The 13,883-nt window shown below is 33.3% G+C and overlaps 1 protein-coding gene across 3 annotated transcripts in view; it reads left to right on the top strand.

The window, feature by feature from the left end:
• The window catches only part of SHCBP1 (SHC binding and spindle associated 1), a 33,991-nt gene extending 20,788 nt beyond the window's left edge, over positions 1 to 13,203 (top strand). For 2 of the 3 annotated variants that reach the window (XM_031954411.1, XM_031954410.1), the window contains exons 9-13: positions 2,601 to 2,732; positions 3,367 to 3,485; positions 9,432 to 9,518; positions 9,753 to 9,984; positions 12,836 to 13,203. In XM_031954411.1, coding sequence (XP_031810271.1) covers positions 2,601 to 2,732; positions 3,367 to 3,485; positions 9,432 to 9,518; positions 9,753 to 9,984; positions 12,836 to 13,170 — 905 coding nt within the window. In that variant the 3' untranslated portion in view covers positions 13,171 to 13,203. The remainder of the gene's footprint in view (positions 1 to 2,600; positions 2,733 to 3,366; positions 3,486 to 9,431; positions 9,519 to 9,752; positions 9,985 to 12,835) is intronic. The other variant, XM_031954409.1, reaches the window with a different exon arrangement.
• Positions 13,204 to 13,883: the final 680 nt, after the last annotated feature.

The raw sequence follows: 13,883 nt of genomic DNA, 5'->3' as shown, positions 1-13,883 counted from the left end.
TTGGTTCATCTCATTGCTGAGGATGGCCAGGTCCATAAGAATTGATCATCATAAAGTATTGTTGTTGAAGTATATAATGATCTCCTGGCCCTGCTCGTTTCACTCAGCATCAATTTGTGTAAGTCTCTCCAGGCCTTTCTGAAATCATCCTGTTGGTCATTTCTTACCGAACAATAATATTCCATAATATTCATATACTACAATTTATTCAGCCATTCTCCAATTGATGGACATCTGTTCAGTTTCCAGTTTCTGGCCACTACAAAGAGGGCTGCCACAAACATTCAAGTTTGCATGAATATTCCATATTTCTCTGAATTTCTCATGCTCTTCATTTTATATAGCACAATAATATTCCATTCATATACCATCAGTTCTTTTTTCTTTCAATTATTAATAAGCACCCATGTTGATTCCAATTCTTTATGGCAAGGAATGCTCTTGAATATGTTCTGAGATATATGGGGCCTTTTTTTCTGTCTTTGTCTTCCTGAAGGTATATGCTTAGGAGTTGGATTTCTGGATGCAAGGGCATGGATAGTTATTTGTTAGTTTTCTTGTATGTTCCAAAGTCATAATCAAAATGAGGAAGCAGCTCTGACATCTGTTGTTGGTGCTTTGCTTCAGCCTCTTCGGTAATGACTCTTCCTATAATTTTCATTTTTTGTTAATTTTTTTGGAGTTAGGTGAAAACTCAAGAGTTTTGCAATTTGCATGAATCATACTATTAATGATTTGGAATATAAAATCCCATTTATAATTTGCTAGTCTTTCTTTGAAATATTGTTTATCTATTGGGAAATGGCTCTTGGTGTTATTTTTTTTTTTCCAGTACTACCTTGCATATTTTATATATCAGGCTTTTTATTGTTAATAATTGCTGCAGATATTTTCCCTGATTCTCCTATTTTTAATCTATTTCAATTAATTTGTTCCTTATATATTTTGTTGTAAAAATTGTGTTTTATTTTTTGATATTCTATTATTTGATTCTCAAATGTTCCCAGAACATTTATTTCTTTCTCTCCAATATGTCCTACCTTATATTATGCTTTTCTGCATGTGTCTTTATGTCAGCAGTAGAACATAAGCTTCATTTTTATTCTTTGTATCCCCAGTTCCTAGAACAATCCTTTGTTTATGGCAATCATTTAATATTTGAATTGAAATGGAGTGATTGATCAATCTTTCATATTAAATCAAGGAAATAAGTACTGGTATAGAGCCTTGCAAATAGTACTAAGTTCTACTGATCCTTTGATGCCTCAGTGTAGAATAAAGATGACTCTGGATATTTAAAAACCATTACTTTAGAATGTATACTACCAAGGTGGAATAGCTTGGATAAGTTCAAAAGCAAATCATCAAAAGGTTGACCACAAGGTGAAAACATTATTTATCTATACCAGCTCATGAAGATATTTACTAAGGTATGGATGTGTTATCTGCATCAGTGAAAATAGTATCTATTGAAATTACAGATGTTTTGTATTATTTGTAGTAATGTCTCAGTGGTTCCAAGTAAGATAACCTTTATCAAGACTTGTTTCATTAAAATGCAACTTAAAGTTTACCTACATAAAATTACAAATTTGGATGTCTGGTATATACAGAAACACTTTCATATGTATTTAGCACATATAATGTATTTTTACTTATAATCATTGAATTGAAGAGTTAAGACATACGTAATGCTTTTGACTTGCTTTGGATCTCTTTTGAAATGAAAAAAACAATGAAATTAGTGCCAGGTACAGAACACCTTTTTTTCATAATAGATAGTTCAAAGACCTTGGTATGTTTTCTATTTTTTGATTGGGCTTATGGATATCTCCATTATAATCTTTTTACCTATATAGCAACATAGGAAAGAGAAGACTTTTTAAATATTTGAAAATTGAATAGTTGGATTATGACCCTTAGCAAGGGAATATGCTAATTTTTTCTGCTGTGAACAGTATTCTTTGAGTGCCATAACCATTGAAAATGTTGTGTCCACATATTATGCTTTTCTTTCATATAGAATGGAATTAGAAAATGTTCTTTTGACATCTGTTAGCATTTTAAAGGTAAAACATCCAGTATAGTGTCTTGCATATAGTAGATATTCAATAATAAAGTTGAAATTTTTTTTCAACAATGAACCTATATGGTTCTTATTAAATGCAGTAATGTGATTTAATATTTTGAGAGGCTCAGGTTTGCCTTTTCAACCTAATTTAGACTGGTTACTATAGCCTTTTGATTCAGTTTTGTACATTTAAGACTTAAAAAAATTTTATGACAAGGCTTGTTAGTGATATTGATTGTTTCTAATCCTATTTTCTAGCAAATACTTAGATTGATGTAGCTGAAAGTCACATGGAATAGGTTAGGGAAAATCTTAGTGACATTAAGTATCAAAAGGGAAACTTTACAGTGAAGAATCAGTGAACTGTTATCAACTCTTTGCCCAAACTGAACAAATTGTTTTATCTAAATTCTTGCTGTATTGACTAGTTTTATAACTATGATTTGAAGTTCAGTGAATCACAGAAACACATTTTTCAGATTGAGTTTATATTTTTTCCAATTCATCTTAACTTTTTTTTTTTTGATAGGATATGGTCTGCCAGATGACATTGTAATAGAAAAGAGGGGGAAAGGAGACAATTTTGTAGATTGTACAGGTGCCAATGTTAAAATCTCAAATGTGAAATTTGTTCAGCATGATGCTGTGGAAGGAATCTTGAGTAAGTATCTGAATTTGTTGGACTTTTAAGTTTTGAAGAAAAACTTGGTGTTTCTTTATCAGAGTAATTAATATAAACAAATCCTTAAGTTCTCATCACCTTTTAGTGAATGGATGGACTGATTATTTTTGTATTTAGAATGTACAAGGTAGGAAGTTTCCCAAAAAGTGTTTGAAAAGAGTTCATAATAAATTGCTTTTGTGTACTTGTACATTTGGCCAAGATTTCCATAATGCCTTTTAGAATTCTAATGCTTTTTTCCTCCCATGATCTGTAGCCTCTTTGTAAAATTTGTGGCTTGATTCTTTATTTAGCATTCTCTACAATAAAGGTTAATATCCACTAATGAAATTCAAAAATTGTATTTTGTCCTTTTATGGCTATGAAAATCCCTGTGTGTGTGTGTCTTCATGTTAGAGAGCAAATCAAGACATTGTCATTTACTTAATTGATAATGTTAGAATTGTGTTGTATGAAGCATTGTTACCATCAATTCACAATTAGTTTTGGGGGATTTACCTTGTGGAGACTTTAATTGTCAGCTCTCTAAAAATACCTAGTTCATATATTAATGTTTGAAAAGGCAAGATAACTTCTAATGCAGCTAACACTAACTGAGCATTTTTCATTACAGGCATTCATTGTGGCAAGACCACATTGGAAAACTGTGTGTTGCAATGTGAGACTACAGGAGTAACAGTTCGAACATCAGCAGAATTACTGATGAAAAATTCTGATTTATATGGGGCCAAGGTATGGTACATAAAACTATTTACTTTTTATAAAGCATCCCAGTTCATTATTGTTATTTTTTTTTAACAAAACAACAAAACCAAATTATGAAAGTTAAATAATCTTATTAAAGCATTTTTGAAGTTCAGGGAAAGAGAAAAAATAAATCCCAAAGTTGAGGAAGTCAACTTGAAGAAAAACAGTCTTTTAAAATAATATTTCTTAGTTAACTAGCTCTTATTAGTCAAATATAAATCGTTCAAAGTGCTGAGTTTCTCTTTTCCTTCATGATGTTTCACACCTGTTTCTCCTACTTTCTAAGGGATTGGTTAGTATAATTGATTTATAGCAATTTGATGATAAAGACCAAGTTTGCCTATTTGATCTCCACTCAATCTACTGTGTTCTGTTGCATGTCCATAGACTACATAACTACTTCTAGGCTGATATTTGCCACAAGTCAAGAGGGGGAAGACCATTCAAAAGTGAATGACCTCTCCTAAGAGGTTATTACTAGTAGAAAAATAGCTTGATGTAATGGTCATCGATGAAGCACTGGTTGGGAGTGTGGTTTAGAATGTGAAAAACTTACAAAGGCATTCTTAAATGTAATGCAATGTTATTGTGCTATCAGAAATAGCAGACCAGGGATGGCTTGTATAAATTGATATAGCGTCTGAATAATTTATACTATAACATCAATATTGTAAAAACAATTCTGAAAGAAATAAGGACTGATCAATAAAACAATAGACCATGATTCCTCTTCATCAAAGAACTAATGAAGAATGATGCTCCGCCTCATGAGAGGGAAATAATAGACTAATATACTGAATGAACAGCAAATGTGGGAATTGCTTTGCTTTACCATTACATTCATAGAACATGATTCTTAAGTCATCTCCAATTTATGAGAATCCTGATAATTTCCAGTTCTTTGCCTCTACAAAAAGAGTTGCTATAAATATTTTTGTACCTATTGATCCTTTTCCTCTTTTTTGATTTCTTTGGGATATGGACTCTGTTCAAAGTGTGCCACTGTATCATCTGCAAAAAATAAATTTTGTTTCTTTTTTACCTATACTTATTCTTAAAATTTCTTCAATTTTTTCCCCCTTGATAACTGCCTGTTCATATCCTTAGGTCATTTACCAATAGGGGAATGCTACTTATTTTTATAAATCTGAATCAGTTACTTACATGTCTTGGGAATGAGATATATCAGGAAAATGTGATGCAAAAATTTTTTTTTTCCTCATCTAACTTATTCTTCTAATCTTAACTGTATTAGACTTTTGTGCAAAAATTTTCAAATTTTATGTAATCAAAATTGTCTATTTTATTTTCTGTGATGCTCTGGATCCCCCATTTAGTTGTGAACTCTTCCCCTATCCATATATCTGAAAGGTAATTTCTTTCTTGTTTCTTTAATTTGTTAATCTGTGATTTTTTAATATCTGTATCACACATCCGTTTATTTAGAACTTATCTTGACATGAGGTGTAAAGTGTTGTTTTAAACTTAATTTCTACTATGTTGTCCCTTAAGAAATGTTGGTTGATATTGTTTAGTAGTTTCTCAGCAGCTTTTATGAACTAGTAAATTTTTATCCTAGTAGGTGGGGTATTTGGACTTATTAAACACTAGGCTGCTAGATTTGTTTGCCTCTCTAATTTGTTCCACTGATCCATCTTTCTATTTATAATCAGTATCAAATTGTTTTGACAATTATCATTTTGTATATATTTTGAGATCTAGCATTGTTGACTTTCTTCCCACTTTTTTTTTTCATTATTTCCTTGGAGATTCTTGACTTCTTGTACCTCCATATAAATTTTGATTGTCTCCTCCCCTCCCCCCCGTTTTCTAATCCTTTGATAGTTTGATATTATATTGAATACATAAGTTAGTTTAGATTGTATTATCATTGTTTTTATATTGATTCAGCAGACCCCTGAGCAATTATTATTTTTTCTAGTTATTTAGGTCTGTCTTATTTTTGTTAACAGTGTTTTGTAATTGGTTTATTTATGTAGTACTTGTGTATATCTTGGTAGGTAGACTACCAAATATTTCACAGATTTTGTAGTTATTTTAAATGGAATTTCTCTATTTTTTCCTCCTAGTTTTTATTGACAATATAGAGACATATTTGGGATTTATGTAGCTTCATTTAAACCCTGTAAGTTTTCCAAAGCTTATTAGTTCAATTATTTTTATTTGAGACTCTGTAAAAAATATATTTTGTTTCTTCTTTATCTGTGGTTATTTTCACAATTTTCCTTTTGTCTTAATGCTACAACTAGCATATATAGCATTATTTTAAATAGGAGTTGTGACAAAGAACTATTGGCTTATCGCCAGTAATGCTAGCTCTTAGTTTTATATTTGTACTTTTTGCCATTTTTTAAAGGAAATTATTACTTATTTTTATCATTTTAAAAAATTTTGAGTTCCAAATTCTCCCTCTCCTTCTAGTTCCTCTCCTGTCTGTTACGCCCCTATGGACTATTCTAACCCGGTAGCTCCTCTTTGAGCTACTCTTAATGCCCATTCGTCAACGGCACGGCTAGGCCACACTTACCCATCTTCGGGCACCAACCCGGATCCCATAGAGACAGACCACCAGGAGATGTAGGGGTGAAGCGAAAGAGAACTTTATTCTTAGATAGCACATATTTATATCCCCCTGAGGTTCTGGGGGAAGGGGAGGTCTTCTAGGAACCTGGCAGAATGGGATTGTCCCAAGAAGGAGGAGGGAGGCGTGCTAGGCTTTGAGAGCACTAAGGAGGGAGACATGGTACCTAGGGTCAGACACCACCTCCTGGGGCTATGCCCCACCTCCACGTAGAACTGCCTGCCCCTCAGAACTTCTCATCCCTCAGGTCCTCCCACAGGCCTTGAGCCACATTCCTTCCTCCCAGAGGCGTTTTAACCCTTACACTGTCCAATGAGAGTCAAGTAATATGATATCATACATGTAAAGTGATGCAAATAATATTTCCATATTATCCATGTTGCCCCAGAAAGCACAAGGTAAAAAAATGATTTAATCTACAAACCAGAATTCATCAGTTCTCTCTTGAGTTGAATAGCGTTTTTCATCATGAGTCTCTTAGAATTGTTTGAGATCATTGTCTTGATCACAGTAGCTAAGTTTTTAACAGTTAAATATTGTGGTATTACTTTTATTGTGAAAATGTCCTTCTGGTTTTGCTTTTCATTTCATTTTGAATCAATTCATATAAGTCTTCTCAGGTTTTTTTGAAACCATCCTTCTTGTCATTTCTTATAGCACAATAGCATTCTGTCAAAATTACATACCACGACTTGTTCAGCCATTCAGTCATTTTTATTTTAAAATGAAAATAGTGGAGTAAAGCTGTTCATGTCTAAAACGACCTTCATTGGAAGGAAAACAGGAGCCCATATAAATCAAAAGAACAAATTTAAAAGTCTGAATGAACTGCCCTGCCTCCCTAGAGGACAGAGCAAAAGACAGAATTTAGACAGAGGATATAGGGAAAGTACAATCAGAAACAAGGGTCATACAGTCCTTTACTTCAGTCAAGTATTTTACAGTCAAGTATAACAATAGCCATTTCCTAATTGAGGGCCTCCCTTACAGTTCTTTGCTTCTATGAAAAGAGATACTATAAATATTTTTGTACATCTAGATCCTTTCAACTTTAATATCTTTGGGATACAAACTTAATAGTGATATTGCTGCTGGGTGAAAGGCTATGTAAAATTTTATAGCCCTTTGGGCTTAGTAAAGAATTGCTCTTCAGAATAGTTGGGACCAGTTCATAGCTCCAGCAATTGTGCATTAGTGTCCCTATTTTTTAACATTCTCTCCAGCATTTATAGTTTTCTTTTTCTATTATGTTAGTCATCTATCATATATGTGAGGTGCTTCAGAGTGGTTTTAATTGGCATTTTTCATGTGACAATAATTAGCTTAGATTTCTTTTTCTAAAAATTACATGTTCGAGGCAGCTATGTGGCACAGTGAATAGAGCACAAGCCTTGAAATCAGGAGGACCTGAGTTCAAATCTGGCCTCAAACATTTGACACTTCTTAGCTGTGTGACTCGGCGCAAGTCAGTTAACCCCAGTTGCCTCAGCAAAAACAAAGTACAAAACAAAACAAAACAAAATGACTACTTTTATATTGGACTACCTGCCATCTAGGGGAGAGGGTGGGGGGAAGGAGGGGAAAAGTTGGAACAGAAGGTTTTGATAGGGTCATTGTTGAAAAATTACCCATGCATGTTTTGTAAATAAAAAGCTATAATAAAAAAAAACGAAAATTATATGTTCATGTCTTTTGACTATTTATCAATTGGCAAATGGCTCTTTATAAATTTGGCTAAGTTCTCTATATATTTAAGAAATGAAGCCTGTATTAGAAAAAATTACTATAAATTTCTTTTCCTGAGTTTTTGCTCTTCTCATTTTGGCTACTTTGGTTTCATTTGTACAAATTCTACATATTTTTCACATTTTTAATTTCACATATTTAAATAGTCTACTATATTTGCTGTGATCCTCTTTATCTTCTTGTTTGGTCATAAATTTCCTTTTCCCATAGATCTGACAGGTAAAATTTCTTTAATTTGTTTGTAATGTCACTCTTTATATCTAAATCATGTACCTATTTTTTGACCTTGTCTTGGTATGTGATGTGAAGTCTAGGTCTATATCTAGTTTCTATCAAAGTGATTTCCAGTTTTACCAGCAATTTTTGTGAAATAGTAAATTCTTACCTCCAAACCTTGGATCTTGAGGTTTTCCAAAAGTACATTACTAAAAGGAAAATAATTAAAGAAAAGGCTAAACTTTATTTAGGACCCAGCAGAAAAGTACTATTCCAAAAGTCATTTACTATTGTACTATTTACCATGTTAAGGAGAGGTTTATTTAGCAGAGATGGACATTGTATTTTATCACAGGTTTTTTCTGCATCTAATGATAAAAATCACAGGATAGTATATATGTGTAATTATGTGTTTACATATATGCATATACATATGCATATACATATGCATATACATATGCATATGTGTTTGTACAACACATGCACACAGGCCCATACACTTCATAGGTAAGGAAACAGGCTTCGAGAAATAAAATAACTCACTGAAAGTTCTAAGACCAGCACTGGGCAGAATTAACGATTCCTGTAAGCTCCCTTTGCCATTTTCTGCCGTTCCACTGCTATCATTGTAGGATAGGTTCTGGGTTATTTTTGCTTTTTTAAAAATGGATATAGCCAAAGATATTTTGTCACCCATGGCTAGCTTTTTGGTTAAAAACTTTTGTAAGTATCCAGGATGGTCCTTGACCCTTGATTTATCTGTTGCCTAATATATATTTGGCTGGCATAGATTTTGAGAATGAAACATTAAATGTCATGACCTAGGTTTGAATTTTGACTGTTATTTTTAGCTGTTGAGCTTAGATAGTTCCCTGTCTTGGCCACATTTTCTCTATTTTTAAAGTGCTTTCTCAGTATTCTTCTATAGTCATTTGAACACCACAATTACCTACCAAAATGTGGCATCAGAGGGACAACAATGTTTTATAAAAAATTTCGCTCACTTATTTTGGTTACCTCTTAATTGGTTCTGTAGGAGAAGAATGGTCATTTTGAATTAGTTTTGTCTCTTTGAAGAAAATTATTAAATAATTAATACCTTTTGAAGAATCAGAAAATTGATCTGCCCTGAATGAAAGTAGCCAAAAACAGAAATGAAGTGTTTGAAACTCTAAGGTTCTCATGCAACCTGGTGAAAATAGAACAAATGGAAATGTTGGTAGGAATGCTTAATAAAATTGATTTGTAAAGTTTATTTGAGTATTTTTAAGAGACTAATTTTAATGATAATAAATTTAGTCTTATATTTCTGCCTTTTTTCACTTACTTTTAAAAACTGATGACTAATATCTCAAATTAATTTATAGGGTGCAGGTATAGAAATATATCCAGGGAGTAAATGTACTTTGAGTGACAATGGGATACATCATTGCAAGGAAGGCATACTAATTAAGGTGAGTGCAAACTGAACTATGTTCTTTTACAAGGTTAGATTGAGATTATTTATTTGCAATGTATGGATTTCAGTAATATCAATAATTGGTGATTGGAAGTTTTCTGTCTCTTATAGGAAATGTTTTTCCTTTCCCTATATCTCTAGATAATTGAAGAGAAAATGTTGTATGTCATTCAGGATTCAGTCTGTGCTGTAACATATTAATAAGCTTAGCTTTTTACTTTATTTTTAGACTAGCCTGGAAAAAAGTGAGGAGAAGATTTTAAAATCAGGCAGTGTTGGATGTGACAGTTCCTTAAAACATTTGTTTTCAATGTCACAGGACTTCTTAGATGAGCATTATGACATTCCCAAAATAACTATGGTGAATAATGTCATACATAATAATGAAGGCTATGGTGTTGTCTTGGTGAAACCTAAAATTTTTTCTGACCTCCAAGAAAATGCTCAAGATGGATCTGAAGGTACACTATTTTTATGAATTCTTATTACAAAAATATGAACCTAGTTTAATTTGTTTGAGCTAATAGAGCTAAGACTTTGATTCTATGTCCTTCTCTTGGGGGGGAAAAGTCCTTTCCCATGATCAGGTGATTGGGTATGGTTGTAGAGCTGTGGCAGTATTCCAACTGTGTTATTCCTCTCATAATACCTGAGGCTGGGTGGAAAAAATGGGTTCTTTATCTGACTATATGTCACATCCTCCTCTTTTAAATTGTTTGCTTCTTTAGAGTAGGAACTATCTTTTTTAATTTTTGTATATCCTTAGCACAATCCATAGTAGGCCCTTAATGTTTGTTTTGATATGGAAGGGATATATTAATTATTCCAGGAAAACAAAATTGTTATTAATCAACAAGCATTTGTTAAGCTCCTACTTTGTGCTAGACATTGTGGTAGAGACTGGGGATTCAAGTTCAGAGAATTAAGAAATCTCCACTCATAGGAAGCATTCTAGTGGGGAGGATAAGTATATCTATATCTATCTATCTATAAAATAAATATAAAGAGGAATGATACATATAAATACAAAGTGGTTAAGCACAAAGTTGAGAGAAGAGTAGGTACTAGGATTTGGGAGAATTGGGGAACAAAACTTCATGGTGAAGATGATATCTCAGATGCATCTTAAATGAAGAAAGGTTTTCTGGGCTATAGGGAGAAAGGACAGTTGCTAGTCCAAAGACACCAAAATAAGAGATGGAATGAAGCGTAATAAGAACTAATTCTCCCAAAGAAGAAGTGTAATGTCCTTTGAGGCTAAAAAAGATAACTTGAAGCCAGGCTTAGCTTTGAAAGCTAAGCAAAGAAGTGTATATTTTATTTGTGAGGCAATGGGAAATCATTGGAATTAAGGGAGTCACACTATCATCTCTTAAGGAAAATCACTCTGGAAGCATTGTGAAGGATAAGTTGGGAGTGGTGAGAGACTTGAGGCAAGAGACCACTTTAAGAGGCTCTTGCAATAATCTTTGGGACAGTAGTTCCTAGTGCTTTTTGTCCCTTGAACCTCTTTTAACAACATAAAGGAATGTGTTGTGAATCTGCAGGGTAATTTAATATACTCCTTATGATCTTCTTTGCAGTTAACACTCCTTAAAACACCATTAAATAATTTTTAGCATAAAGTCTTTGGATAATTATTGGGCACTTCAGTGAGAACTACTAATTGAGGCATTTTGGTAATGAGAGTTCACATTAAAGTGATGGCTATACATTCTGAGGGAAGGGGTGTTGTAGAGGAAGAAACATCACGATTTGGCACCTACTTGGATCTGTGAATGAAAGAGGAGGAGAAACTCAAGTTTATTGTATTATAATTGCAAAAATGCAATTATGAACTTGGGAAAATAGAAGGAACAGAATTTCTTTTTTTTTTTAACTTTTTATTTACAAGATAATATGCATGGGTAATCTTTTAGCATTGACAGTTGCAAAACCTTTTGTTCCAGTTTTTCCCCTTCCTCCCACCCCCTCCCCCAGATGGCAGGTAGATCAATACATGTTAAATATGTTAAAGTATATGTTAAATACAATATATATATATATATATACATGTCCATATAGTTATTTTGTTGCACAAAAACAATCAGACTTTGAAATAGTGTACAATTAACCTGTGAAGGAAATCAAAAATGCAGGCAGACAAAAATAGAGGGATTGGGAATTCTATGTAGTGGTTCACACTCATCTCCCAGAGTTCTTTCGCTGGGTGTAGCTGGTTCAATTCATTACTGTTCTATTAGAACTGATTTGTTTCATCTCACTATTGAAGAGGGCCACGTCCATCAGAATTGATCATTATATATTGTTGTTGAAGTATATAATGATCTCCTGGTCCTGCTCATTTCACTCAACATCAGTTCATGTAAGTCTCTCCAGACCTTTCTGAAATCATCCTGATGGTCATTTCTTACAGAACAATAATATTCCATAACATTCATATATTACAATTTATTTAGCCATTCTTCAATTGAGGGGCATCCACTCAGTTTCAAGTTTCTGGCCACTACAAAGAGGACTGCCACAAACATTCTTGCACGTACAGGTCCCTTTCGAAGGAACAGAATTTCAACGGAAATAGTGATGTTTGTAAGAAGGAAGAGTTTGGGGTGAAAGATAGTTAGAAAGTAGGGTCAGGAAGACTTAGGAGAGAGTATCAGGGAGGAAAAGAGCAGATAGTGTTAAACTAGATACAGGACAGCAGGATTTAGTGTAAGAGGATTTTAGAAATCTAGTTTAACTATTTTCTGCATATGAGGAAACTGAGATCTAAGGGTTGAAGGGACTTGCTGAGAGGGATAGTGAGTCTGGAGTAGGTTAAGTGGAAGCATAGCTAGTCACTAGCTCCCTACTTGCAAAGAATTCTTTCCTTAGTTTTTTCCATTTTTCTTAGATTGCAAAGCTAGAGTTTACACAATGATATTGGACAATTCACCTAATATATCAGGGCCTCATGGCCTGAATCAATCTAATGTTTATTCTTAAATGCTAGAGAAAGTTTAGACATTGAGTGGATGTGTGTGAATTTGTTTTGGCTTTTTTGTAGAGCAGAAGATTCAAAGAATCAAGGCACAGTTATGTTCATGAATAAAAAGAAAAGGAGTGAGAGCCTAGTTGCATTGGGAAGGCAAAGAAATCTTATTGATAGAAAATATAATTGGGGAAATTTAAAATTCTTTTGTTAGATGCGAGAAGAGATCTTGTCAGAAAACAATTGGAAGTTATATTAGATGATCATGTTGAAATATTTTCAATTTAGTTGATTTTGTTTGTGTACAACCTGATTTCTGTTAATTTGTTCCTTTTCCCTAGGAAATAAAATACTTAAAGTTCAAGAAAATGAAGAAGTAGGTGCAAGGGAGAAAATGGGACAAGAAGAGCAAATGCAGTATACATCTGGTGAACTGGGGCCGTATGCAAGACCTGAGTTTTATGACCAAACTGACCAAATGGAAGGCAACTGTGAAATTGTCAATGAACTAGTGGCTGCTTCCACGAGGAAAGGCCAAATGAAAAAGAAAAGGTTGAGTGGCCTGGGCATCATTGAAGCTGATGATAACCTAATGTCCCAGGAGATGTTTGTTTCTATTGTGGGCAATCAGTTCAAATGGAATGGAAAAGGCCGTTTTGGTAGTTTTCTTTTCTGATGGAAATTTATGTTTAAAAATGTTGTATTTGCACATGCTACTGTAGTAATCACTGCTTTTCTCATAAGTAGCTTGCTTCTTGTCTGATATTGTATATTTGTTATTCCTTTTATATTTGAATGAAATGCAACAATATTTATTCTTTTCTGCAAATGTTGCACAGAAATTATTCTCCTTTTATAAGAAAGGTGAAAAATAAAGAATTTTTTAAAAATGAGCCTTTGTAGGGACTAGAGTTGGGGCCAGGATTATTCGCCCAGAAGCTTTGCTTTCTTTTTATTGTAATTGACTTATATTGAGTACATTAAGTAAGTTTTTAGTATAAAAATCTAGTTTTGTAGTACTTTAAATCTAGTTATTGAGGGAGGGGCCTGGAATTAAGGGGCACATGACCAATAGAGCAATAGGACATTTCTCATTCTTTTGGTTTCTCAGTCCTGATTGTGATCTGATTTCTGTGCAGTAGATGCTGTGTTAGAATAAAAGCCTTTATGATTAGGAAGTTGCTCACATAATCAAACTGATTTTTAAGAGTAGGATTCCTTTTGGGGGGGCAAACTGCAATCATCAAAATATCCATAAATGATGTACTCACTTTGAAACAGAACTAAAAGTGTCATTAAGAGTATGTATAGAACTCTTCCACTATTGCTGAATATGAAAAACTCAAAAGTAGTGCTTTTTCTTTTACCATGACAGTATTCCGATCAATT

Source organism: Sarcophilus harrisii, chromosome 2, assembly GCF_902635505.1.
Source record: "Sarcophilus harrisii chromosome 2, mSarHar1.11, whole genome shotgun sequence".
Taxonomy (NCBI): Eukaryota; Metazoa; Chordata; class Mammalia; order Dasyuromorphia; family Dasyuridae; genus Sarcophilus; species Sarcophilus harrisii.
This window is presented reverse-complemented; position numbering and strand designations above follow the sequence as displayed.